General features: G+C 42.9%; 1 protein-coding gene and 1 long non-coding RNA gene across 5 annotated transcripts in view; both read left to right on the top strand.

Moving 5' to 3' along the window:
* The window catches only part of DNAJC13 (DnaJ heat shock protein family (Hsp40) member C13), a 106,767-nt gene extending 97,326 nt beyond the window's left edge, over positions 1 to 9,441 (top strand). Inside the window, exons 54-56 of one of the 3 annotated variants that reach the window (XM_032488325.1) lie at positions 1,079 to 1,222; positions 3,406 to 3,505; positions 8,578 to 9,441. In XM_032488325.1, coding sequence (XP_032344216.1) covers positions 1,079 to 1,222; positions 3,406 to 3,505; positions 8,578 to 8,684 — 351 coding nt within the window. In that variant the 3' untranslated portion in view covers positions 8,685 to 9,441. The remainder of the gene's footprint in view (positions 1 to 1,078; positions 1,223 to 3,405; positions 3,506 to 8,577) is intronic. The other 2 variants (XM_006176287.3, XM_014552018.2) reach the window with 2 other exon arrangements.
* Positions 9,442 to 16,643: 7,202 nt separating this feature from the next.
* LOC116666310 lies at positions 16,644 to 20,831 on the top strand. 2 transcript variants are annotated; one of them, XR_004323076.1, is made up of 3 exons: positions 16,644 to 17,370; positions 19,929 to 20,126; positions 20,474 to 20,831. It is a non-coding gene; the product is annotated as an uncharacterized LOC116666310 (long non-coding RNA). The 2 variants fall into 2 exon arrangements; XR_004323075.1 differs by lacking the exon at positions 16,644 to 17,370 and having other exon boundaries at positions 18,942 to 20,126.
* Positions 20,832 to 27,295: the final 6,464 nt, after the last annotated feature.

Genomic DNA, 27,295 nt, shown 5'->3' with positions numbered 1-27,295 from the left:
GCGTGTCTGTTATCTGGCCCTCCTGTTTTCCCAGCCCCGTTTCCTCCCACATCTTCTCTCCCCACTCAGCCCCACTCCCACCCCTCACTCAGGCAGGCTAGAGGTGCTGGCTAGTCTCCAGGAGATAATTGGGCGCTCTGAGGTTCACACTTACAGTCGGCTGGTGGGGAGACTGCCTCATTGGCAAGAGCATGCGCTCGCCCTGCCACTTGGTGGCTCTGTGACCTCAGGCGTACAGGTGAGCCTTACAGTGTTCGGACTCCTCATCTGTGAAATGAAGCTACAGCTACCTCATCGGGTTGTCATGAGAGTAACAACTGTAAAAATGAGACACACTCATTAAACACTAGTTTCTTCCATGTCTTCCCTTTGAGTTTCAGAGGGGACCGTGAAAATGGTGTGGTACCAGAGTATTATGTAGCTTTTATTAGGCTGATAGGAAATGTATGGTGAATGCAAAGGTTGATGTTTAAGAAAATGTGAAAAAAAAATTAAGATTCTTCAAATATTAACTGCCCATTAGTATATGTCATTAGAGGAGGGAGCCCAGTTTAGTGGCTAAAAGCTAAGGTTCAGATACAGATTTTTTTTTTATTATTTTTTATTTTTGTTAGGGGAGATAATTAGGTCTATTTGTTTGTTTATTTTTACAGGAGGTTCAGAGGATTGAACCCAGGACCTCATGCATGCTAAGCATGTGCTCTACCACTTGAGCTGTACCCTCCCCCCTCAGACACAGAATTCATTATTGTCTAGCTCTGTGACTGTCAGCATGGTTTACCTCCGTGCATTGATTTTTCCATCAGTAATAATAATTGGGTCTGCACAATTAGGTGTTGGGAGGATTAAGTAAAACAATCAGTGTATACCATTTAGAATAGTTGATGGCACAGAATAAAATCTCATTAAATAAAAATATCATTATCATTAGATATCAAACCCCACTGGTCCCACATCTGGCATTAAAATAAAGCAGGTTATCCTCTTCCAGGTATGGTCCTAGGGGGAAATTATTTCTTCATAGGTGGTTTGTATTTTTTCAAGCATGTATATATATATGCTTAATATTCTCTTCTAGGCCCTGAAAGCAGATTTGGTCCCATACCTCTTAAAATTACTTGAAGGCATTGGCCTTGAAAATCTGGACAGCCCAGCAGCCACAAAGGCTCAGATTGTTAAAGCTCTCAAGGCAATGACTCGAAGTCTGCAGCATGGAGAACAGGTGAGTCTGCGCAGACGCAGCTTTGACCTGCTGATCACCGCAAGGTATTCTCAAAGCCGGGAGTCTTCGCCTTGGAGGAGCCATGCCCACCAACTCAGGTTCCACTTACAGCTGTGGTTCTGCTGGGATCTGGTTGGAGCAGATCCCAAGACCGAGGATGGACTAGCATAGCTGCCTCACAAAACACAAACTACATACTCAGCTCGTCACCCAGGAAGATTTTTTTTTTTGGATACTGATAGCACGTTGGACGATTCTTCAGCATAGAAAAACGTTGAGCATTTAGTGCTGGTTAAGATTAATTGTCAGTTCTAGGAGTTGTGGAATGGCATGTACATTTATTAACCGTCCCATAATTCCATTTTAAAAGATACGGAACACCATTTAAGTTGCATCTCTTTTTTTCTTTATTAGCCCTGGCACGGTGTTGTTTTCCTTTTTGTTTTGACTTAGATACACATTAGTGTGTTTCAGCTGCATGCACGTGCTGAGTGAAGCCAGTTCGGTGATTTAATTTTCCTCCCTGGCTTTATTCTTAATGTTATCTCCCATTCACTGTAACTATGTAGCCCCATCTGCTCATGCACTCTTTTTTCTTTTTTTAAAGTAGAGGTGAAATTTACATAGCATAAAACTATTTTAAAGTGAACAGTTGATATTTAGTGCATTAACAGTGTTGTGTAACCACCACCTTATCACCACCACCTTTCCCAAAAGGAAAATCTGTACCCATCAAGCGGTTATTTCCTATTTCTCCCTCCTCGCCAGCTTCTAGCAATCACCACTCTGTTTCCTATTAATTCATCCATTCTGGATATTCCATGTAAATTGAATCATACAGTATGTGACCTTTTGTGTCCAGCTTCTGTCACTTAACCGTGCTGTTGAGGTTCATGTATGTAGTAGCATGTTACAGAATTTTATTCCTATTTAAGACTGAATAATATTCCATTGTATGTGTTTGCCATAGTTTGTTTACTCATTCATCCGTTGACAGAGATTTGGACTGTTTCTACCTACTGATGATCTTCTGTAAATTTAAATTGACTTAAAGCTTTCCTTTAATGAACCCACTGTGTCTGTATATTCCAACTAAAGAAACATTTTTTATGCTATTGTCCATTCTAGCAATATCATCATTTGAACTATTTAAAGTGATAGTAAAGAAGAGAGACAGCATGTGTTGCTGCAGCCATTAACTGTGTGTTTAATGAAGTATTTTGGGGGTTCGCCTATGAATGTTCTGAATGCCAGGCAGAGGCTAACACTCCTGTGTACCATGTGGAAACAGTTGTCTTCCCTTTGACTTTCCTCTGGGTTCCTGTTGATGAAAATTAGCAAAAGCAATTTCGACACCCACCTTCCACTCCCAAGGGGAGGAAAGAAATACGATAGTTTACAAAACAGGAGTTTCACCACCTTCACAACTAATCATCTCCATCGTTGCTTCCTTCCAGGTTTGGGTTAGGGGGTCTCTTGGACCCATATGGTTCTCTGTGTCTCTACTCTGATGCTTACCCCTAAATTATCTGGCACTGTCTGTCTCCCCTGCTAGACTGAAGGCCCTTCAGGGGCAGAGAATGTCTTTCTCATCTTTGTGTCCACTGTTCAGTCCACATACAAGGTGGTCAATAAATATTTGATCTGAATTTGATACACGAAAGAGATCCTCTCAATTTGAATTTCGTAAACTTTTTTTAATCTGTTACAGAAAGAAACATGTCTTTCAGCTTAGCTCAGTACAATTACACACACAGTATTCACACCCTCGTGTGTGTGTCACGGAGCAGCTTTACCCATTTTACAGCTGATGCGCTGATGCTTTCTATGTAACCTGTTTCATTTTCTCAAGTGTGTTGATCACAACCCTCTTCACTGATTTCATAAATCTTCTATTTTAACAGGTCACACCCATAGTTTGAAAGAGTGCGTTAGCTTGAGTTTGCAGCAGGAATACTTCCTGAGTCCGCACCACACTGTCAGCCAGTTGTAGGGACTTTTTGGTCTGGTTTAACTATGAGTGCCTGGTGTCGAATGCTTGATGAGTGCTAGGTCTTGGTCCCTCTTTGGATCTTCCCTCAGCTGGCTTCTGTTTGTCTGGGAAGTTTGTGTTTTCTCGTTAGTTTCATCTACCAACATCCAGCCTTTAATTTATGTTCAAGGGGTTTGTTTTACTTCCCCAGGTGAATGAAATCCTGTCTCGTTCTTCAGTCTGGAGTGCCTTCAAAGATCAGAAACATGATTTGTTTATTTCTGAGTCACAAACAGCAGGATACCTCACAGGTAAACCGCACCCAGTTCTTTACAACATATGGCGGAAGCCACTTGGACCTTCCTTTTGTCCTGACTAGATCGAAAATGGCAGTTAGAGGGTTTTCCTAGGCCACCCAGTACCTGTCTCAGAGGTGCCGTGGGCACACGGTGGGCCTCTGGTTCTAGCCCGGACAGCAGGCGAGCTGCTGGGGTGTTGAATGTGTTCTGACTGAAACGTGGACTTTGCTCAGTTTTGACCCAGTTAATCAACATTGTCATATGTTATATTTGGAGCATGGCTGTATTAAAATGTTTATCTTGAACATGAAAGAGTGGAGAAATAACTACTCAGAAGAGGCAGTATCAGAAACGTGAGAGCGTCATTCTCTTGCTGTCAGAACTTCTGTTGAAGTTCCGAATGCGTATACTCACAAGTGAAATGCTTTTCTTCTATGTTTCCAGTGATTAATCTGTAGTTTTACTAAATATTTAGGGTTTGTCCTCTAGGAGGAAATGTGTGGGTACCGTAAAGGAAAGGATGTTTTACTGTCTAGAGCTCAAAAGAGAATACACTTTAGAAGCTTGGGACACTTGTCCATTTGACATACTAATTGCATAATAATTTTGGAATGCTCGTTTTCATGTTGGCTTCTGTTTGAAAAAGTCAAAGCATTCTGTTGCTGAATGCTGAAAATGACATCTAGTTTCTGGTGTAAACTTTTCAATTTGAAATTAGCTTTAGGAATATGAAGTGGTCCTTGCTGTCTGCCTGAAATTATACAAAAAAAAAAAAAAAAAAAAAACTCAGCCCTGTATCCTCTTCCAGCTAGAGATGTTGTAGGTGAACTGAGAGAAGAAATTATTACCCATTGTTTCTCATACCAGTGTAATTGTTTTTTAATCAATCCTGTTTTATAGAAGTTTATAAATTGTGAAGGCTCAATCTTGAATATTCAAAAATAGGGACTTTGTAGAAAGTTTTGCATGGTTTTAAGTTTAGGCTTGGTTGTGACATTACTGATTTTCCTTCACTGTGATGACTTTAATATTACCCCACTAAAATTCATAAGCAGAGCCCTAAAATTTATGAACATGTGGTGCTGTGGCTGCTGGCCATGTGTGCACATCAGGAGTAGAGGGCCACACATGTCCTTTCTAACTTGCCCGTCCCCTGTCCTGTGGTCTCTGTGGTGAGAAATACCTAGAATGTGGCCTTAGTCTCTTCTGTATCTCCCTTTCAAATTCAGGGTAAAGCTGAAGCTTCTAAGTAGGAGTATGTTCTTATAAACACACTGAAGACTTACTTCTTTAGACTCTTTTTTCAAAGATTTACTCAATTCCACGTTTTTGAGGCACTACACTCATTACTTTGTGTGTAAGAATGTTATGATTGGATAATCTGTCTTTTTTTTTTTTCTAGCTGAAAGTAAACTTCTTTAAAATTTGGCCCTGAAGAAGTTAAGATGTAGATTATAATCGTCCCTACAGGAGGTCCTCTTCTGATTCTCTGTGTTGTTCTTTGTACTTAGGTTAGCATTCATTGACTTCACTTGGAATAAAAGACTGCAGGTGGTCCTTGACTTACTCACAGGCTGTGGGTCAACGGATCTGTGGTTAGAATACAGGAAAAATACAGGGAGTAAACAGGTTCCTGTCTGTGCCTTCCCTTTACTTGGGTCCCTGGGGTGGCCTCTGGATGAGGTGTGGGAAGCAGCTGTAATGGGCTGTAAGGGATGAAGAAGGTTAGGGAAGAGGAAAGGGTTTATAAATTTCTTCACATCCTTGGTCCGGCTCAAGGGGCAGCAAGTTCTGTGTAAAGCCGTCAAGGGGAGACGGTGTAAATTCCAGCCTTAAAAGGGCCTGATGCGACTGTGGCCACTCTGAAGGTCACTGCTGAAGCCTGCAGAGACCGCAGCCAACATGGGACCACCTGGACTAGCTCTGAGCTGCGTGCTGGCTCCCAGATTGTCCAGTTCTTAGCACGTCATCGGTCTGGGGTGTTCTTTTGTTGAGTTGTGAAAGTACTGCCAGTTGAACTGGTGTGTATTTATTGCCTGGGTTGCCAAATGTTTTCTTTTTTGTATTTGAGCTTTTCCATTGATGTATTGTATGTCATGTGTTTAATCAAAGGGGCAGGTGCTTCTGGTAATGACAAAATCCCACTATGTGGAACTCCGAGGAATGTGTACGATGTTGTGTTGAACTGGAATTTGAAATTTACCTCACCCTACCTTGAGAAGATTCAGATTGTACTAAGCCCCTTTCTAATCAGTTTGCAAGTGGAATAAGGTGCTGTGAGAACACACATCATTACCAGCCCTTTTCTTCTGACAACGTGTGGGTGAGGTTGGCAAATAAGTGGAGTTTTGTTTAGGAGATGGGGAGAGATAAAAGTAAGTTAAAAACTATTTCAGAAAAAGATGGAAATGACCAAAAATGTATTTATGACTTTCTTCTTCCTGGCTGCTGAGCAAATGTCACTCAGTCACATTCAGGATCTGGGGTAAAAACAAAAACGTCTGAGGCAGGATTACTCAGTGTTGATAAATGGAGACTGGCTCTCTAAACTGGCGTATTGTTTTGTTTTATGGCAAGTGTGCATGTAAAAGTTCCTCAGTGGGATTTTACCCATGCTGCGAGTAAGCTGTGGCTCCTTGTTGTCCAGGGCCCTGTGAGGAAAGTTTCCCTAAGGTCAGTGTCAGTTTATTGTAGGACATTGCTGCTAAGAGAGGGCTTCCTTTTTTTGTTTTCCCCACTGAGAGTCCTGTGTTCATTTTCACCAAAGCCCAGGCTCCTTCCGCTTCTCCATCCTGGCAGCAAGTTCTGTGCTGTGGGGGTCTCTGTTAATTTCTGTCTTTTCTCATCCCTCTTAAGCCCAGCAGCCTTACAGTGAGCCCCGTCCCCATTGCAGGGAGCCCCTACTCTTTCGTCCACCTTTCTCTGGAGAACGCACTGTCCCGTCCCATCCACCTGAGCAGACTAGCTTCCGGTCCCTAGACACCAGATGTGTCCTCACGGAGAGGCCAGGGGTGTGAGGGAGAGAGCACCTCAGACTTCATTTACAGAAATTCCAGCAATTGGTTATTTTTCCTAAAGAAGCAAATGGTGGGGCTAGAATTGGGACTCTTCTGGATAATCCTTCTAGGCCTGTCATTCATAATTTAGATTTTAGCCCAGAGGTTCCCAGGCGTTCTCAGTTAACAGTGCCCTTAATATCTTAGTGATTTTTTTTTCATCTACCTCTAGGCCAAAAGAAACAAATACTTAATGAAGTTTATTAAGTAGTTCAAACAACTTGAGAGTAGTTGTTTGTATGGCATCCAGCAGATGTCCCTGTGTCAAATTTACAGTATCCGGCAGGGCCCCCTGTGAACTTGGGGCAGGATGCCTCGGCACACAGTTTGAGAACCACAGCCATACTCCATTCTCCATATGCAGCAGTCATGATCTGGTCTCATAATCTATTCGTTTGATGTGAACCAAGCCGGGCCCACAGTCAGAAGTGCTCAGGAGCCTTACCAGTCTGGAGTGTTCAGGGCTTCATTCTGAAGGGTTGCCCTTGGTGCGACCTCCTCGGTAGTTCCCTAGCCGCCGTCCTGCTGCTGCGGTTCCGAGTGGGCAGGTCGGTGGGACGTGCTGTGGCAGTGTGGCGCAGCAGCTCTGACCCGCCTCGTCGGGGGGGGTGGGTGTTGACCTGGTGGCCCTCGCCTGAGCAGTCTGTGAAGGCCTGGTGTCCTGATCGCTGGAAAGCAGGGGCTGATAGATGCAGGCCCACGCTGCCGCAAAAAGGGAAAACCCTTCGTCTGAGTTCAAAGGCCCGCGTGCCTGGGCACTCTGGTGGCGTGTTGCAGCTCACGCAAGCTGAGCTGTCCCCGGCCGCTTGTGACCACGCACCAGATGCACGGTGTGCTCATTTCACATCCTCAGTGCAAGTGCCCAGTCTGAGGTGAAAAACAGGATGAATCTGAATTCTGCCCCTTTTTCCTACATCAGTGCCTGTTAGACCTTAGCCTGCATTAAACTGCTCTGCTGTTTGCATCTCCTTACAACTTCCCTTGCTGCTTATATTTCTTTTCTCCCCTCAGGTGTCTCTCCTTCCCTTCTAACTGGCAGCAGTCCCCTTCACCTCAGGAGCGGGCTTTAGATCCGCTCTGCCAGGCAGCTTGCTAACTTCTGTGTAGCTCTCTGAAGCAGGTAGAGAACCGTTTTGCTACATGCATGCCGCGTCCACTGCCTTCCTAGTCCTAACCCTTCAGTGTTCCTTAGCTGTTTGCCTTGTTTCCTGTGATTTCACCTACAAGTATTGCTCAGTATGTGGTCTGATGCTACAGTGCAGTGCCCCCTACAGACACTCTGTAAGCTGTGCAATGTGAGATGTACTTAACGTCTCACTGGAGGGCTGAAGCCGTTTTAGGCTCATAGGATACATCTGGATGAATGCTGGCTGAGGTAATAGCCTTTTCAGGCACTGGGGACTCTTAGAATGAAAGAAGACGTATAAAACTAAAATACTGACACCTTTTCCACAGCATTCTGATTTTGACCTATGAAAGATGTCTAGAACCTGCCTTTTCTTTTTCACAGACCTGGGTGTAGCAACCCTGTTCATTTGGTGTTACTTGTTCTAACAGCATTTCTTTGCACCAAATGAGAATAGATTAACTTGAATGTGGGTAGAAGGTTTTTTGTTGGGAATTTCTTCAAGTATGACTTTTGGATGGGCTGACCAAGTCCAGTTTCTCTCCTCGGTTCCCATTTTTTCTCATTTGACATTAGCTATCCTTCAGCACCCAGGATTTTTTGAAAGATTGACCTCCCCAGATGTGAGAAGGGAAAGCTTTTCCGTATTTCCACACCAGTGTTACTGCCCAGCATACATTTTGAAATGACTTTTACCTTTGTTAAATAGTAGAGGCAAACCCTGAAAACAGTGCTGTGTTGTAGCTGTTGGTTAAGGCTTAGTTGTACACTTAGACAATCCTAAGAGATTATCAGTTCCTTGTGATGGGGTGCTTGACCCGGTCCTGACATTTTTGTAAAGATCAGTGTCTTCACATGACCCTGCTCTTCAGAAGGTGTGTCTCTTCCTCTCTCTCTTGCAGGCCCTGGAGTTGCTGGCTACCTTACTGCAGGGACATCCTCGTCGGTCATGTCTAACCTGCCGCCTCCCGTAGACCACGAGGCAGGCGACCTTGGCTTTCAGACTTGAAACTTTCATGAGAGACGATAAATGCTGAAAGGCCAGTGCCCGATCCACATTCCTACAGCTGATAACGTTGAAACAGACTTACTGCCTTTCTCCTGGTTTCATGACAGTGTTATTCCTTTTTCTATAAATATATTTTTATTTAGGAAAGAAGTCAGTGATTCTAATAGTATCACGGTATAAGAAAGCATTCTGTGGATCAACCTAAGTGGATACACAAGAATTTTTTTTCTTGATGTATGTAAGCACATTTTGTTCCTTTATATCTGTTTACAAGACTGTGAATCAAAAAGACAAAACTTTCTTCCTAGTTTTTATAATGTTTTTTTGAATTAGTGTGACTGTGGTGTTGCACTGCAGTCTACAGAAATCGGGAAATCTAAGTGACTACCCCTAAGAAGGGCATTTCCCTGTCCTGCCTCCAGTCCGCGTGGCTGTCCGCCCATCGGCGGACACAATTAGGTTTCGTCTCTGCACCTGTTCCCTGGTTTCCTCTCCTCAATCATTAACCTTCTGAGAGCTCACAGTACACGTCGGTATGTATAACTGGCTTTACCAAATTGATTGAAAAAGGAGCTTGTGCAAAAAAAATTTAAAAACAGATGTCAAGATGTTATGTAAGAGATTAGTGTAATTGTGAAATGTTCTATACATTATCAAATATATAAAGCTTTCTATATTGAATGTACATTATACAGATCATTCATATGTGTACATAAAATTTTAAAAATAAAGGGAATTGACTGCTTTGTTAATGAGATATGTTTGTTCTGGTTTATTTTTTCCTTTTGAAGACCTTGTATGTCTTTATTTCTAAGACAGACTTAGTGGTAGCAGACACAGACTTGGCCTCCCACCCTCAGCTCCTCCCACAGACCTACATACCTGATCCTTCCTAAATCCCTTCATTGGTATTTCAGCCACATGTACGTTTCCAGACGAGATGGTGTCTCATTTACGTTCCAGACGGTATTCAGGAATGGGTCAGGCTGTTAATAGTTTAATGTGTGTGACACATTAATTCCCATGTTTTTAAGAGCAGAGAAATTTAAAGAGCAAGAGGAGATTTCGAATAACAGAGATCTCAGCACGTAGATCACAAACTACAAGAAAATCTAAATGTGTAAAATATACAAACACTTCTCAAAGAATAAGGAAATACCTAAACCTCCAAGTTGCCTTGGAAAGGAAGAACCAAGTTTCTTCCGCAGTTAATGTGCAAGGAGAGCTGGAATAGACCCTTATTCCTGTCGTAAGTTGCTAATTTAGAATTTTGCATCAGGTTTATCATCTCTCAAATATGGAGTAATACGCCCATGTTAGTATTTTCACGTGTAACTGGGGTTTTAGTTTCTAAAGGGCAATACTTCGTCATAAAAATATGTTCACTGAAACAGATTCTAATATCTAATTTGGGAGTAGGTGTTTTAGGAGAGCATAAATCAACACAGCAGTGTATTCCCTTTAAATACTAAGAGAACATAAGCATTATGAATATTTACAATATTTCAAGGCCCATTTAAGTGAGTCTGCAGGCGTTGCCCTGTGGATACAGTAATAGCTCATCTTTATTGAACATCATGCCAAGCGTTGTATGAAGTGCCATGTGTGCATTGACTTCATCTGATCCTCAGAGCAAACCTGTGGGCTTCTTGCTGATTTAATCCCCGTCTTCTGGGTGAAGAACGAGGAGCTCAGAGAGGCAACGCAACTTAGCAAATGTCACACAACCAGTGAGTAACTGAGAAAGCAAAAGTCCTTTTACTTGATACCGTAGTCTGTATTCTGAGCCACTATCCTAAAATAGCAAGTAATCTCAAGTGTATGTGGTTTATGTGACTAGAAAGACTGAGTAGTTATGTTTTTAAACATTTTTTGTTATAAGCTAAAACAGATAAAGAAAATCTCACTCAAAAAAATTAGTCTAATGAATCATTTATAAGGCAAATCACCCTTGAAACTCCCACCCAGGTCAAAAGCTTTGTCAGCCTCTCCAGAAGCCCCTCCGTGTGGCCCCTCCGTCCCTTCAAAAGTGGCCACTTGTCCAGCACTCCCTCGTGTGCCTTTCGTAGTTCATCAGCCAAGTGCACGTCTCTAGGCACCAGAGTTGGGTCTTGCTCTTTTTCTTTTTTAAATATGTCTTCGAGTCTCTTTTAATCTGGCTGCCCCTCCATCCCTTTCTTTTCGCCACCACCTGTCTGTTGTAGTCCCCAGGGCCATGTGGCTTGTTGGGTTTCCCACAGTTGGCAGTTGCTGATCACACACTCCTGGTACAGTTCAGCTTGGTCCTTTGTCCTCTTTTGTGATGGGGGCTTTATGTGTGCCTTATTTGTGGGGAAATTGGCCCTGAGGGATAAAAGTAAGACAGCATGAGCCAGGGTTAACAGGAAGAGCTAAGTAAGTATAGCACACCTGGTGGGGTGGGGTGGGGTGGTCTGGTGTGGGTGGCACATAGGGATCCAGAGAGAGAAGCCAGCCTGAGACCCGGGGAGGAGCCAGTTGGGCAGTGTCCTGAGCGCCAGGCTGAGGCATCAGCACCCAGGCCTAATTGTGATTCAGGAATGAGAGCTGTGTCTTAAAATAGACAGCAGTGGAGTGTGATGGATTTGGTGTGCTTGTTGGCAGAGAGGGTGGACAGAGGTGACCACAGTAGTAACACAGCCCATCTAAGGAGCAGTGCAGGAGACAAACACTGGAAATGGGCAAGAGACCACTCTTGGATGTCATCTGTAAGCCGGGGGATTGTCACTAGATGGCCAGCTCAAGAATCCTTTTCAGTCAGTAAATTGTGTGATCCCTTTCCTGATGCTTAAATTGTTCATTATGTGATGAAATGTCTCTGAATACCTAAGCCTTATTAGGATTTGGGGAAGAGCAGTTTGCAAAAAATACTGCAGATAAGCAGTCTGTTTCTGGCAACATGTTGACTAAGAATTTAACTGCCTACTTAAGTTTTTTTTTTTTTAATGTTTTAGTGAGCTTACAGTGTGTCAATTTCTGGTGTACAGCACAATACTTCAGTCATATAGGAACATACATATATTCCTTTTCATATTCTTTTTAACCATGTTACTACAAGATACTGAATATAGTTCCCTCAGTATCTGCAAATCTCAAACTCCCAATTTATCCCTTCTCACCCCTCCCCCTCCCCCGTAACCGTAAGTTTGTTCATAAGTTTGTTTTCTATGTCTATGAGTCTGTTTCTGTTTTGTAAATAAGTTTGTCTTTTGTGTGTGTGTGTGTTTTAGATTCCATATATAAGTGATATGGTATTTTTCTTTCTCTTTCTGGCTTACTTCATTTAGAATGACATTCTCCATGTCCATCCATGTTGCTGCAAATAGCATTCTTTTATTCTTTTTTATGGCTGAATAGTATTCCATTGTATAAATATACCACATCTTCTTTATCCAGTCATCTGACAATGGACATTTAGGTTGTTTCCATGTCTTGGCTATTGTGAATAGTGCTGCTATGAACATTGGAGTGCATGTGTCTTCTTGAAATAAGGTTCTCTCCAGATATATGCCCAGGAGTGGGATTGCCTTTTGAGGAATCTCCATACTGTTTTTCCATAATGGCTGCACCAAACTACATGCCCACTGGCAGTGCCGTTTTTCCCATATGGTATAAACACGGGCTGTGAGCAAGGATGCAGAGCTTGAGCTTGTTCCCTTATCAGTAAAATACGTTTGATCATCCCTAACTCATCCTTCCCAGGGCTGCTGTGAGGATTAAATACAGCTTGTAAAAGGGCATTGGGACTGTGAGGCATAATGTGATAATAACAGTAAACTGTCACAAAGTCAGGAGTTATTTATCAACAGCAAGTTTTTCTCATTATTTTCATATTGGAATCAGGGTAAAACAAATTCCAAGGACCCTTAGGTCAACATAAAGTGATTTGTAATTTTTTGTTTAAAAAGTAATCACTTTGTGATGTCATTGTTTAAAAAGTAATTATCTTGGCTGCAAACTCAGAGATGCCATAATCTTTGGTCAGAAAGCCATCTGTTTCCTACACACTGAAACATCTTTTCCTTTGAGCTGCTGCTTGTTTACTAGTAGATGAGATCCAAGAGGCAAGACCCCGAAAATTACTTAAATTCACCTCCATATTGATTGAGAAGGATGCCTGACCACTGAGTTCAGTGAAGAGCTCCATCTCAGGAACCAGACCACAGGCCGTTAACGCAGGCACACCAGTCTCCCTGCATATTGAAATGTAGAATCCAGAGTTTGAAGTTAGTGGATTAGGAAGAGCTAGAAAATACACAATTCCTTGGGAAGCTGCCCAGACAACAGCAACCAGCCTCCAGCTTCCATTCCCGTAGGAAGAGACCAGGCTAAAACCTTGGCCCACCACGGTCTGGTGGGCAGGTGCAGAGAGAAGGCAGCCTCTGCGTGGCTCCACTGGACCCCCCTAGGGGAAGAGCCGTGCAGTGTGCTAAGTGCTCCCATGCTCAGGAGGATAGGATCAAGTCTGGATTTCCATGTGACATTCAATTTTAAATATGGCAGCACCATCAACGTTTTTAAAACCAAGTACGCCACACAAAAAAGCCCTTACAGATTTGACCCAGGGGTGTTCAGTCCCCTTGATATGAGGTCAGAAATAGTGGTTACAAGGAATTGGATGGATGTGCTTTCTGTCTACGAAATTGTTAAGTCAGTTGTGTTTTTAAATGACAGAACTTATGTTGCAGTGAAGAAGGGGTAGTTCCACCATCAGGTGCACTCATTCTGCTTTTATGAAGGGAGGGGAAGAGGGCAAGACTGCAGAGAAGCTGTTGTTACGGACAGAATGTTCCCCGCCCCCTGCAAATTCATATGTTGAATCCCTAACTCCCAGTGAATTTGGAAGTAGGGTCTTGGCAGGTGATTAGAATTAGATAAGGCCACGAGGGTGGAGCCCTGATGAAGGGATCAGTGCCCTTGTAGGAAGAGATGACAGAGAGCTTGCTCTTTCTCTCCCTGTGTGCACAAAAAAGAAATCGTGTGAGCACACAGCCAGATGGCAGCTGCCTATAAGCCAAGAAGAAAAGCCTCAAATGAAACCTACCTTGCCAGAACCTTGGTGTCAGACTTCCCAGCCTCCAGGCCTGTGAGAAGCAAATGTCTGTTTAAGCCACCCAGTCTCTGGCATTTTGTTATGGCAGCTTGAGCTGACTGATACACTGGTGCTGGCTGGAGGACCAGTAGCAGAAGGGAGAGAAGAGCTGGCTCGCAGATTAGCAGGATGAGGGCTGATCAGAACCAGAAGCACTTGAGCATTGATCAGACTTGGTATAAATGCAGCTTAAGCTCCTTTGTCAAGAACTGACAGCCTGTCCTGAAGCTGGGGAGGCAGACCTCCAAGGCTGGTCTACAGCATGCACCAAAATTTGGAATGGGCACTGGGTTAGAAGTAGGTAACTGGCTGGCTCCTGGGACCAAGTGTGTGTTTCTGGTTTTGTTGGTTTTTTCAATGTATGTTAAATGTTGAGTGGCCAAGTTATATCAGAATCACTGCTGGTTGCCCAAGGACCTCGGTGCTGATTCTAAGTAGTCCATCCTCATTCACATCAACTCCAAGTGACCGGGAGGCCTTTAAGTTGAATTCTGTGTCTCACTGTGGTCTCGTATCACCCAGTCTGTTTACATGAAAGCAAGAGAGAGGCAGCAAGTTGTCCTGGAACCAGCCTGGGCTGCGGAGTTGGGGCCATCCAGGCTGCAGTTCTGGCCCCCACTGTCACCTCTCATCTTCAAATGGGGATTATTAACACCTCCACGTGGTGTTCTGTAGATTGGAGATAACAGATAGAAATACCTAATCTAGTGCCAGCCCCCTAGACGAGGAGGTGGTGTTGGGAGAAAACACTGACCTTGGGCATCAATTTCTTCTCTAAAATGGCCACAGTGGTCTGGTCAGGTAATTTGCTATTAAGAATCTCATAAAAGGTAATATAAAGCCCTCTATGCACAAATGTACAAAGGCACATACTTTAAATATATTAGGGAACTCAGTCCTACACTAACCCCAGTGCCAGGTGATTTCTAAGAATTACGATATTGTTTCTCACAAATAACTGGGCTTATCATGAAACAGGCTCTTTCTATCCTCCACTGAGTTGAAACATCCAGGAATCTATCCTGCTCATCAGTGCTTTCCTATTGCTAGTGTTTGCCACATATGTCGTTTAATATGTTATCTAACATTTAGAGCAAAGAACTTCACATCTGGATTATCGACCACCCATAACTTCCAAATTCAGGGAGTAAAAACTGGGGCTGGGTTACTGTGGGTCCCAGACCCCATGAATACAGGAAGTACAGTGGCCAGTTTAAAAAGTTTGTTTTTCCACCCAGCTTACGAAAGAAGATGCATCCATTTCCATCATTGTTACAAAGCCCCAGTTTTGGGAAATGACTTTGTAAGATAATTGTTAATGGAAAGTCTCAGTTATACATACAAATAGGACCTAATGTTTATGCTTGTTTTTTTAACATTGAAAAGGTGTATGGTTTCTAAAACAAGGTTATGTGGTTACTGTGTGTAAGGAGTTTAGTTACTCTCCAATGGTGAATACACAAAATCTGATGTCTTTGAGGAAAGTCTGCCTCATTCCCTGGCCCCTGCAAAGTGTGGCAATGTCCGTGAGCAGGAGAAGAGGGATCCGTGTCCTCAGTCTCTTTATTTCAGGGAAAAGTTGATGAAGATGTGTGGCTTGAGTCAGTGAGGGAATGAGTCATTTATCTTCAAAAAGAAAGGTCATATGGAAGTAATTCTACAAATATTTGGCTGTGCGTAAATTCAGTACAGTTGCTTCAACTAGAACTTAAGCTCCAACCCCACCCTCCTACTCTAATATTTCACAGGACTCCAGACAGCCCTTTGCATACATCTCTCTGGCATCCCAGCTTTCCAGGGCAGGAAACGGAGCTTATTCCCTGGATTTAAGTGCAAGAGTTGGCCAGAGTCTCTCTTTAGCCCTGACAGAATCAAGATGAGTTCAGGGTATTGATGCACCTCTTGAGTTTGGAGCAGAAAACTACCATTTGCTACAGAGCTGGATGATAACGCAATCTTCATGGGACCAGGACTTTGCTAGAGAAGCTTAGTGTGGTGGAAACCCTTTGAAGTCAGACCTTAGATTGAATGCTGACAAATGTACACCTCCAGGCAGGAGAGCACAAGCACGAACGAGGCCAAAACAGGAAAGAACAAAGGCAATTCGGAGAAAACAGACAAGGAAGAAGAAACACTGGAAAAGAAAGCTATTGTTGATACCCTCAGAGATACACAGTGCATCCAGAGAGCAACAGGGTGTCTTTTTGAAAAAATACTTTTTTGTCAGAGAATTAAAGGTCCTATAAATTAGAAAAAAATAAAATAAAAAGCAAAAACCAGAATAGCAGAAATGAAAAACAGTGGAAGACACTGAGAGATAAAGCTGAGGAAAGTTCCTTAAGAAGTAGAGTGAAAAGATAGAGATGGAAAAACCAGATAAAAGTTAAACAGGAGGCCTGGTCCAGGAGGCCCGTTATCCAAAAAAACCTAGATCTAGAAAGAGATACATTTTTAAAAGAAGATGTTAAGAACTGCAGTTTTGTCATATGCTGAAATTCTAACCTTCAAGGGGATGGAATTAAGCAATTAGGTCATGGAAGCAACTTCAGCTGAAGAACCTAGAAGCAGGGCACAAAATAGGGTGACAGGCAGGATTTCTCCTTGTTTGGGAGCTCCAGGCCCAGCCCTAGACCTCAGTGGGTCAGCTTCTGTGAAGCTGGCATTGGGCCTTTGGAGGTGAGTAGGTCATGAGGGTAGAGCCCTCATGAATGGGATTAGTGCCCTTCTACAAGGGGCCCCAGACAGCTCCCTCAAGGCTCTTCTGCCACGTGAGAACATAGAAAGCAGCATTAAGAAACCAGAGACAGGGCCCTCAACATTGGTGGCGCCTTGAACTCGGACTTCCAGCTTCCAGAACTGTGAGAAGGAAATATTTGTCCAAGCCACACAGCATACGGCATTTTACCATAGCTGCTGGAGCTGACTAAGATGGGTGGAGAACAGAATTAAAAAGTCAAAAACTTTCCCAGTGCCCTGCTCAGTGGATCAAAATAAACCCTTACACATACATATCATTGTGAAATTTTACAATATAAAAACAAGAAGTTCCTTTAAGCTTTCAGAGTGCGGCCGCAGAAGGGGAGAACATTTCTCAGAAAGGAACAAGAATCGGAATAGCACTGGATTTCTCAATAACACTGGATGTTAAAAGACAAGAGAGTGATGCCCTCAAAAGCCTGAGGGGAAGTGGTTCCCTAGCCCAGGATTCTAGATCCAGCCAAACTAACAAATGAGGGGGAGAAATTAAGACTTTCCTGACACACAAGATTTCCCATGAATGTTTTGTAAGAAGCTCCTGGAGGATGTTCTCCACCAAAGCAAGGTAACCAAAAAAGGAAGGTAGGATCTTCCAAACGGTGGTGAGGAGAGATCCTACATGAGACAACAGCTTGCAGCTGCCTTAGAGCAGGAGCAGACCAGCCTGGACTGGACCAGACCACAGCAGGTCAAGAGCTCGGGGAAAAATTTCTTCAAGAAGAAATGGATAGACAACGTATGTGTTTGAACAAAATGGAGAGGAAGGAGATTTACCTACCTAAGCAAAATTTGGAAGAGCTGGACAGCAAAATAACCATGGTACGTATGACATGGTAGGGCAGGGTTGTAACTGGTACTTACGTAATTATGATGCCAACAAGATTCTACTGGGAGAATGGAAAAACAGGATGTGTGTGAGGGGGTGGGGGAGAAGATGAAAGAGAACTGAATAATGGCTAAAACTAGAAAGAAATCAGAGTAGCACTATGGCAGACTACATTTGAATAGCACTATTTTATTAAGGTTAGAGTTCCCAGGGTGGTCATATGGATAAGTGACATGATGTTTGCAACTGGCTAGCAAATAGCACTGAGAGAGAAGGTGGATCTCAGTTAAGGATATTCAGGTATTCATTATACTCTTCCTGTAACTTTTCTGAAGGTTTACATTTTTTTCAGAAAAAAACCCAAAAAACCTGGGAGATGACTTGTAGCATAATTGCACTGTTTAGAAGGAGATGGCCATGCTTATCAAGTTGCTTAAAAGTTTTTAAATGTTTGTCCTTGGGGATGGGAAATCAGCACGTTGGAATGGTGGGAGGGCGGGCCCACTGCTGTTCTTTAGAACTAGCTTTGAATGGTGATTTGACTATTGAACTCAGACATATATAACTGATTAAAAACAAAAGCTAAATTTTAAAAAACAAATACAGGGGAAATTAAAAATTAGTAAAACCAAAACTTTTTTTAAAAAGCAGCTTTTGTACCTGCAAATCCTGTGGGAAATACTATAGAAAAATATTATCCACAGCAACAAAAGGAACATAAAAAATTTAGAAACAACGCTGACGTGAAAGCTGTAAGATTTCAATGAGGACTAGCCCTCTACCAAGGGACTTGAGGAATTCTTGGAGAGATGTGTCTTATTCCTGGGCAGGATGACTCAGTATTGTAGAAGGAGCAGTAATCCCTACAGTACACTCAGTGCAACCTCAATCAAAATTCCAACCAAATGATTTTTTGGCTCATTTGTGAGACTACTATAAAAATAAATAAATTGGATAAGGAATTGCTCAACCAGATTTTAAATTATATTAAAAACCACAGAAATTAAAACACTGCAGTATGGGCACTGTAAATGAAAGGTCAACAGAAACAAACAGTCTAAAAATATCGGTCCAAGTATAGCATGTGCTAAAGATGGCCTTTCCACTAAGCACGCGTGTGTGTGTTGGCGAGCGAGGAGAAATGGATTCATCAAGCAACTGGCTAGTCGTTGCGGAGATCCCACCTTGTACAGGACAGGACCTGTAGCGTGGGCCCCTCCCTCGTTTTCTTACCTGCACATATATTACAGCTACTTTTTAAAAAACACCTTTATTGTGGTATGGTTTCTGTAAACTACACATATTCCAGATGTACAATTTGATGAATTCTGATAGATGTGTATACACCCATGAAATCACCACCACAATCAAGATAGCTAGCATTTCCATCACTCTCCAAGAGGTGCAATTTTTAAACTTCCAGTTTATCCCTTCCCACCCCCTTTACCCGTTGGTAACCTTACGTCTGTTCTCTGTGTCTGTGAGTCTGTTTCTGTTTTGTAGATAAGTTTATTTGTGTCCCTTTTTTCTAGATTCCACATATGAGTGATATCACATGGCATTTTTCTTTCTCTTTCTGGCTCACTTCACTTAGAATGACGATCTCCAGGTCCATCCATGTTGCTGCTAATGTATTATTTATAACGTGAAAAATAAAACTATAAAGGCCATTAAACAAAACAGAAATGTCAAATCTAGCCAGTTGCCACACCAGAGCACAAGCACCATGCATGTCTTCAGCCTCTGTCACCACCCCATTTTTAATTGTGTTTTGTTTGCTTCTCCATTTTAAATATCTCTGGACGGCACCTCCAGTGTAGCTCCATGCTGAGAAGCCCTCTAGCATGTCTGCCCTGGATGAGCGCAGCAGGATCCTACCTGGTTTCCGACTTCTAACATGGTCTGAATCCAATCCAGGGTGGGATTGCTTGCTCTCAGGCCCACGTCCAGTGGTTTGTTGTGGACTGGGAGGCCTTCGCACTCCAGCCCCTTCTTTCTTGGGCATCCTCTCTCCTGCTATCTCTGGACCGTTCTAAGAACAGTGAACTGCATCAGCCTTCTCCCCCAGACGTCCCCACACACTGTTCCACCCAGTACACTTCCCGGTGCCTCTTGCTCTGCAGGCCTGGGAGACTTCCATGACTCCCTGATACCGTGGACTCTGCTAATGAAAGCATTTTGTCTACTTGACTATCTTCCCCCAGGAAGTATGTTTTATGAATTGCAGGAATCATGTCTGCTTGTCCATCTTAGATCCCCCGGAATCTAACATTATACCTAGAACATGAGAGGCACTCACTAAGTATTTGGTGAATGAATTTAACTGTGCTTGTATAAATCAGTCCTTCACGATTAAAAAAAAAAACAAGCCCAAAGTCACATGGCACAAAATGGACGGTAACAGCCAACAGCAACCATGACCAGCTGGCTTTAATAAAGCCCTGGGCTGTGTCTGAAACTGTGCCCTGTGTGCTGTTTACAAAATTACAAATTCCTGCTCAGAGCAGTCTCCTCTGACTTCTAAGTATTTTCAACAATGGCAACTTCTCAGAATCTGACCCACTGAGGTCTGGGGCTGGGCCTGGAGCTCCCAAAGGAGGAGAAACCCCACCTGGGATCCTATTTTGTGTCCTGCCTCTACGTTCTTCAGTGCAGGAGCTTCAGACTCACCTTGTGCACGGCCCAGCTTCTACACTGGAAATGGGATCTTAAAAGCGAAATTCTGAAACTATTTTCCTTTGCTCTCCATGTAAGTATCAGTTTATTTTCTCAAGTACCGACAAAAACCCGGCTCTTTCTAGTAGAAATGGGTGGGGTTTGGGGGTTAAGGGAGTTGTCAGCTGGATGATAACTGACATCCTCCTGAGGCAAGGACAACCCAGGTCCATGAACAAGTGCTTCCCCCACGGCCACGCAGTAAGGACTGGGGCAGAAGAGAATTAATAAAACGGCTGCACTTAGGCTAACAGATTACTTATATGCTTGCTCTTAAACTGGCCAACTAACCTGACCGATCGGTTGCTGTTCCCAGCCCGAGACCCATTATTAAAATGAAGCTATTAATTTTGCTGCCTCTGCTTTATTCCGGTAATCAAGAGAAATAATCATACCTGGTTTCCGAGTTGTTCTCCAGCAAGAAGTTCACAGAATTGTAACCTTACAAAACAGCCTGAATCACCAGAAGACCATGCTGTGGGCGCTTACAGATAAAGAGATCAAAAGAGTGGCAACCACCAGCCTCTACAGAATCAATCACCTGGAAACACCATGACACCACTCTGAGCCTCATAAGGAAAAAATTCTGTTGATTGTTATCGATGTCTTCTTGTTTAAGCTGTCGCTATGTAATCACCCTGCCCCATCCCCAAGATGGGTTCACCGTTTTGAAGGCACCAGCCTGCTGTGAGCCCCCTTGGCCTGGCAAAGCAATAAAGCTGTCTCTTCTGCACTCTAAGACTCTGTTTCTGAGCTTTAATTCAGCTTCATGAGGAACAGGGGCCGATCTTTGGGCAATAGGACCACAGGTGTCCTCCGCCTCAGCTCTGAAGTTAATCTGATGTTCTGTCAACTCCAGTAGTGTGTTGCTTCCTCTAGATATAAAAGAGAAGTCTTTTGATTTAAAAACCTTTAAAGAATCACAAGGCCACAAAGCTAACACTGAATAGGAAGGAAATATTTTAAGTTCCTTAGCACTTGTCTTTCACTTAGAGCAAAATGTTAAAGCTTCTGTGACTGGCTCTTTATGCCTCTCTTCTTTTCTTCTGGATAGTTTTTGTCTCAAACTTTGCTAGCAAAAGGTTAGAAAGAAAAAAGAAAATCATTAACCTAGTACGGTGACAATCACAATATATTCTGGGTTCACCTGTCAAGTTGTTTACTCCTTTGGGGTCTAGTCCAGCTGTCTTGCAGGGTTGGAAGGAGACTTCTTGCAGAAAGGTTTCAACTGGATTTAGAATTTAAATCTAACTTCAAGCAAAGGGGGAGGAGAGACTGCCAAGGTCCATGGGTCCACGTGGGTCTGGCCTGAGGTCACCCGTGAGAGCCAGCTGTGAAAGGAGGCTTGTGTTCCACCAGCGCTCGGAGACAGGAGCTTGCCCTTCTAGACATCAAACAGCTACATCCGATGAGAGGGCCATCCCACCAGCCTCATTCATGGCTTACTCCCTGAGTAGCAGAAAGTTCACTTAGCATCTTGAAGACAGAGATAGGAGTTACGATGGACTAAACAGAATAAAATGCAGCAAGTAAGCCATTTGGCGACCATTTCCCCTGAAGCCAAGAGTCTCATCATAAACAATTCAGAGAGGATGGGTTGGGAGGGAGTAATTGATGACTAGTTTTTAATTTTATGAAAAGTGTTGTCTCCATTTCCGATGACAAGATCATTATGTATTCTCACCAAACTGGGAGCACACTAGCTCACAAATCAACTGTATGACCTTACATACCTTCTGTATGAAACTGAGTTTACATCCTTCTATTCCTATGGAGTAGAGCCAAGCTTTTTTCATTTGGAAACCCTAACCACCCTGAACAAATATCAATTTTCCCTCACGTGATCTTTAGGAATGGTTTACCACAGGATCCTTAGTTAACCAGAAATGCTTAGCGATTCCTTGTCATGCTGAGTTTGTTTTGTTTTCTTAAATACAGGAAATGCACTGGAGTTAACTTTTTTCTTCACCGGACAAAAACACAGAAGATAAAATCACTCTTTTCCCTTAGTTATAGTAGTCAACAGTTGTGGCTGCTCGGCATCCGTTCTCTGTTCTAAACCCCCAGCCATCCCCCAACAACCCCCATCCCCGCGGTGTGATTGGCCGAAGGTGTCCTGGCCGGCGGCCTCTCAGGGCTGTGCTGGCCGGCACAGTGGCCACTGGCCGCAAATGACTCCTGAGCACTTGAAATCTGTCTAAGGAATTAAATTTGTAATTTAACTTTAATCAATTTACTTAAATTTATAAACTGATGCTCAATTCAGTTTTTGAGAACTCTTAAGTATGTTTGGAACAATGTGAGTCCGTGAATCTACTTTTCCAACCGTAAATTTTATGAAAGCTACAGTTAACTTTTCACAGTTCAAGTATTTCTGCTGAAAATTTAGCTTCCAAATTGAGGTGTGTTGTAATTATAAAATAGACTCTGGATTTTGCGGGCAAAGTACAAAATATTGGTAATTTTGCATATTAGCTACTTGCTGAAATGATAATATTTGAATATATAAGGTTAAATAAAATATATTGTTAAAATTAACTTTTCATGTTTCTTTTTTACTTTTTTAAACGTGTGGCACTAGACAACGCAACATCACACACGTGGCAGGCGTTCTGTTCAGCGCAGGCCGGGCGGGCTGGGCAGCCAGGCGAGTGCGCGGACTGAGCGGCGGGTCAGTGGGGTCGCGCTCCCTCCCAGTGTCCCCTCCTGGCGAGACCCTCCAGGCTTCCTCGTCTTCCTGGCGGATTCCCCCCAGCTCACATCAACCGCCTCCTCCTGGTGTTCGCAGCCAGACACCCGAAAACAGACCCGATCGGGATTCGTCGGGAAGCCAGTCTCTCGCCTGGGCCCCGGTTTCCCAGAATTCCTGGTACGACGGTTACCGCTGACGTCACAATCACCGGGGCGGGGTGGGGCGGGGTGGGGCGGGGCGACGTCACAATTTCCGGGGCGGGGCGGCTGAGTCTCCATCAAATGCCTGTGGGATTCAGATGCTCAGCCACGGTTGAGAATTGCAGGTGTAGGTCTTCACCTGAGAGTCTGCTCGGCCAGTGAGTGAACACGAGCCTGTGCTGCTACACTTCTGACGGAGACGAGAGCCAGCTTCCTGGCGTCCCCGCGCTCCGCAGCTGGAGGACTTCCAGGCGCACATTCAGCAGGTAGTTTAGTGAGGGCCTAGCACTTACGCCGCGGGTATAGACACTAAAGGTATAGCAGTGAGCGAAGCGGATGAAAACCCCTCTCTGCCAAAGCGCACTTTTTAGTGGAGAATGGGGCAAAAATAAGCCAAACAAAAAAAGATACTTAACTATGTTACGTGATGAGAGTTCTCAGAAGAAAGCCAAACCAGGAAAGGTGGTAAGGAGTGTGTGTGTGTGTGTGTGTGTGTGTGTGTGTGAAGGGCATTGACATTTAGGTGAGGTGATCACAGAGGGAACGCTAAGCCAGCCTTGAGAATATGGGGTTGGGGAGAGCCTTCTAGGCAAAGGGGGAAGCAAATGCAAAGGCTCTGAGGTAGGACCTTGGCCTTGAAGTTACCATGGAGTTCTTTAATTGGGCCACCTCTTAACTTGTGAGGCTGAAGTTTGCTCAAGGCTTCTGGATGCTGGAAGCTGCCACCCAGGAGGAGCAGTGGGCAGCACCAGCTGGTCCTGAAGGATGAGGGGAGGGAAGAGTGGGGTCGGAATCTACCTGGCGATGTGGTGAGACCATTGCCCTAATGACGTTCTCTACCTCGTATAACTTGATGTGCCATTTTGAAATTTGAATTTGCTCTTGTCAACTTAAAGGATCACAGGGGATTTGAAGATGGAATAAGTAGCTTCTAGACCAGATCCTGTGGCCAGAAGGCGGCCCTATTTTCACCCAAAATACTCCTTGCTAAAGAGGTCTCAGCCTCTCACTGGAGGTGCTGCATGCTTTCAACCAGCTAACCAGGAGCTGGGAGCGTCTTCCATCCCTAGCCAGGAGCACCCACCTGGCAGGGGGATGTGGGCTTGAGGCTGTCTGTCTGTCCAACTGGACTGGGCCTGAGTGCCTAGGGACAGGTAGCTTGTTAACGGGTGTTTTTTTTTTTTTTTTTTTAACGTAGTACTTAGTTTTTATTGAGGTATAATTAACATCACCTTATATTACTTCTAGTTGTACATTTTGATTGGATTTTTTTTAACATTTTTTATTGATTTATAATTATTTTACAATGTTGTGTCAAATTCCAGTGTAGAGCACAATTTTTCAACAGTTGGGTTTTGATTTTCTTTAATGCATGCAAATGATCAAAGGTAAAACTAGAATAGCCTAACTTCCTGGAAGTAGGTGGAGCCTTTCCCTTGTTCACAGTGAGAGAGGTTTGGAATTGATGGCCCCAGCCTGTTGGGATAAGTGAGAAAACCGAGGAATGCTCTTTTTTGCACATTTGTTTCTCGTAAGAGTGTCCTATTTTAACAGGAAACAATAAATATTGTTTCTAATTGAAAAAACGTCTGAGCTATCAGAGGAACAGCGGAAGGCCAATGTAGCTGGCGTGGGGTAAGGAAAAAGAGTGGGAGAAACTGAAGTCAGAGAGGTCAGGGCAATGGGGAGGGGAGGCATTTGCAGTGTCCACTTTCACCCATTTAACGTGTGAAGGGTCATAACAGCCATCAACCCTGAGGGTGAAGTGGTGCTGGGAAAACGCTTTCTGGGGCCCCCATCCACGTGCCCTTTCTCCATCTGATCAGTGCTTACTCAGCAGTTCTGAGAGAGGCGCTGCTCCAGGACGGTCACTCTGTGTTCACATATTTTGGGGTGAAGATAAGTAGAAAGAAGCCTTTGTTTCACAGAGCTTAACGCAACCACACCCTTATACTAGGATGTTCATGGATTTTCTTCATGATAAACACATAATCACAATGAGAGATATGGAAAAAAAGAGAAATAAAAATACTGTGGCAGGATCATAAACCCTGAATGCTCTTTGTCTGCCCTGAATGAAGTGAGGAAACTTCCCAGGATACAGTTTATTTGGAAAATTGGAAAATTCTAATAGCTACCGAACATGGTTTTGTTTTTCTTAGGTATCCTGACTTCTCTCTGTACTTAGCTCATCACAGCACTCTGACTAATTCGATTGGATTCCACATCAGGAAAACTTTAAAAAGTAAATGTGCATTTCCTGGATTGTTAAATACTCTGACACATCATTTCCTTTTTTGGTATAATTTCTGTACAGTAAACCACACATATTTCAGATCTACAATTTGATGTATTTTGATAGATGTCTGCACCTATGAAACCACCACCACAATCAAGATAGTTAACATTTCCATTTCTCCCCAAGAGGTGCAAATTTCAAGCTCCCAATTTATCCCTTCTCACCTCCTTTAGTCCCTGGTGACCATAAGTCTGATATCTATGCCTGTGAGTCTCTTTCTGTTTTGTAAATAAGTTCATTTGGTTTTTGTTTTTTTTTTTTTAGATTTCACATATGAGTGGTATCATACGATATTTTTCTTTCTCTTTCTGGCTTACTTCACTTAGAATGACGATCTCCAGGTCTATCCATGTTGCTGCAAATAGCATTATTTTAATGTTTTTTATGGCTGAATAGTATTCCATTATATAAATATACCACATCTTTATTCAGTCATGTGTCGATGGACATTTAGGTTATTTCCATGTCTTGGCTGTTGTAAATAGTGCTGCTGTGAACATTGGGATGCATGTTTCTGAATTATATTATTCTCCGGATATATGCCCAGGAGTGGGATTGCTGGATCATATAGTAAGTTTATTTTTAGCTTTATAAGGAACCTCCATACTGTCTTCCATTGTGGTTGTACTAATTTACATTCATACCAACAGTGTAGGAAGGTTCCTTTTTCTCCACACCCTCTCCAGCATTTATCATTTGTGGACTTTTTATTGATGGCCATTCTGACTGGTATGAGGTGATATCTCATTGTTGTTTTGATTTGCATTGCTCTGGCAATTAGCCATGTTGAGCATCCTTTCATGTGCTTGTTGGCCATTTAGATGTCCTCTTTGGAGAGATGTCTATTTAGGTCTTCTGCCCACTTTTGGTTGGGTTGCTTCTTTTTTTTTTTTTTTTAAGTGTATGAGCTGTATATTTTGGAAATTAGTCACTTGTCAGTTGCATGATTTGCAAACACTTTCTCCCATTCCGTAGATTGTCTTTTCGTTTTCTTGATGATATCCTTAGCTGTGCAAAAGCTTTTAAGTTTAATTAGATCCTATTTATTTATTTTTGCTTTTATTGCCATTACTCCAGGGGCAGGTTCAGAAAATGTATTGCTGCGATTTATGTCCAAGAGTATTCTGCCTATGTTTTCCTCTAGGAGTTTTATAGTATCTGGTCTTATATTTACATCTTTAATCCATTTTGAGTTTCTTTTTGTATATGGTGTTAGAGAATGTTGTAATTTCAGTCTTTTACAGGTAGCTGTCCAGTTTTCCCAGCACCACTTACTGAAGAGACTGTTTTTTATCCATTGTATATTCTTGCCTCCTTTGTCATAGATTAATTGACCGTAAGTGTGTGAGTTTATTTCCGGGCTTTCTATCCTGTTCCATTGATCTATGTGTCTATTTTTGTGCCAGTACCATACTGTTTTGATTACTGTAGCTTTGTAGTATAGTCTGAAGTCAGGGAGCATGATTCCCAAAGATATGTTCTCCTTTTTCAAGAATATTTTGGCTATTCAATTTCTTCTATATTTTTATACAAAATTTAACTTTTTTTGTTTCAGATCTATGAAAAATGTCACTGGTAATTTGATAGGGATTGCACTGAATATGTATATTGCCTTGGGTAGTATGGCCATTTTAACAGTATTGATTCTTCCAATCGAAGGACACAGTATCTGTTTCCATTTGTTTATGTCATCTTTAGTTTCTTTCATCAGTGTCTTACAGTTTTCAGAGTACAGGTCCTTTGCCTCCTAAGGTAGGTTTATTCCTAGGTATTTTATTCTTTTTGGTGCAATGGTAAATGGTTTTGTTTCTTTAATCTCTTTTTCTGCTATTTGGTTATTAGTGTATAGAAATGCAACTGATTTCTGTGTATTAATTTTGTATCCTGCAACTTTACCAAATTCATTGGTGAGCTCTGGTAGTTTTCTGGTCATTTCTTTAGGGTTTTCTATATAGAGTATCACGTCATCTGCAAACAGTTAGTTTTACTTCTTCTTTTCCAGTTTGGATTCC

The sequence above is a fragment of the Camelus ferus genome, chromosome 1, assembly GCF_009834535.1.
Source record: "Camelus ferus isolate YT-003-E chromosome 1, BCGSAC_Cfer_1.0, whole genome shotgun sequence".
NCBI lineage: Eukaryota > Metazoa > Chordata > Mammalia > Artiodactyla > Camelidae > Camelus > Camelus ferus.
Note: the sequence above shows the minus strand (reverse complement) of the source record. Positions and strands in the feature narration are given on the sequence as shown.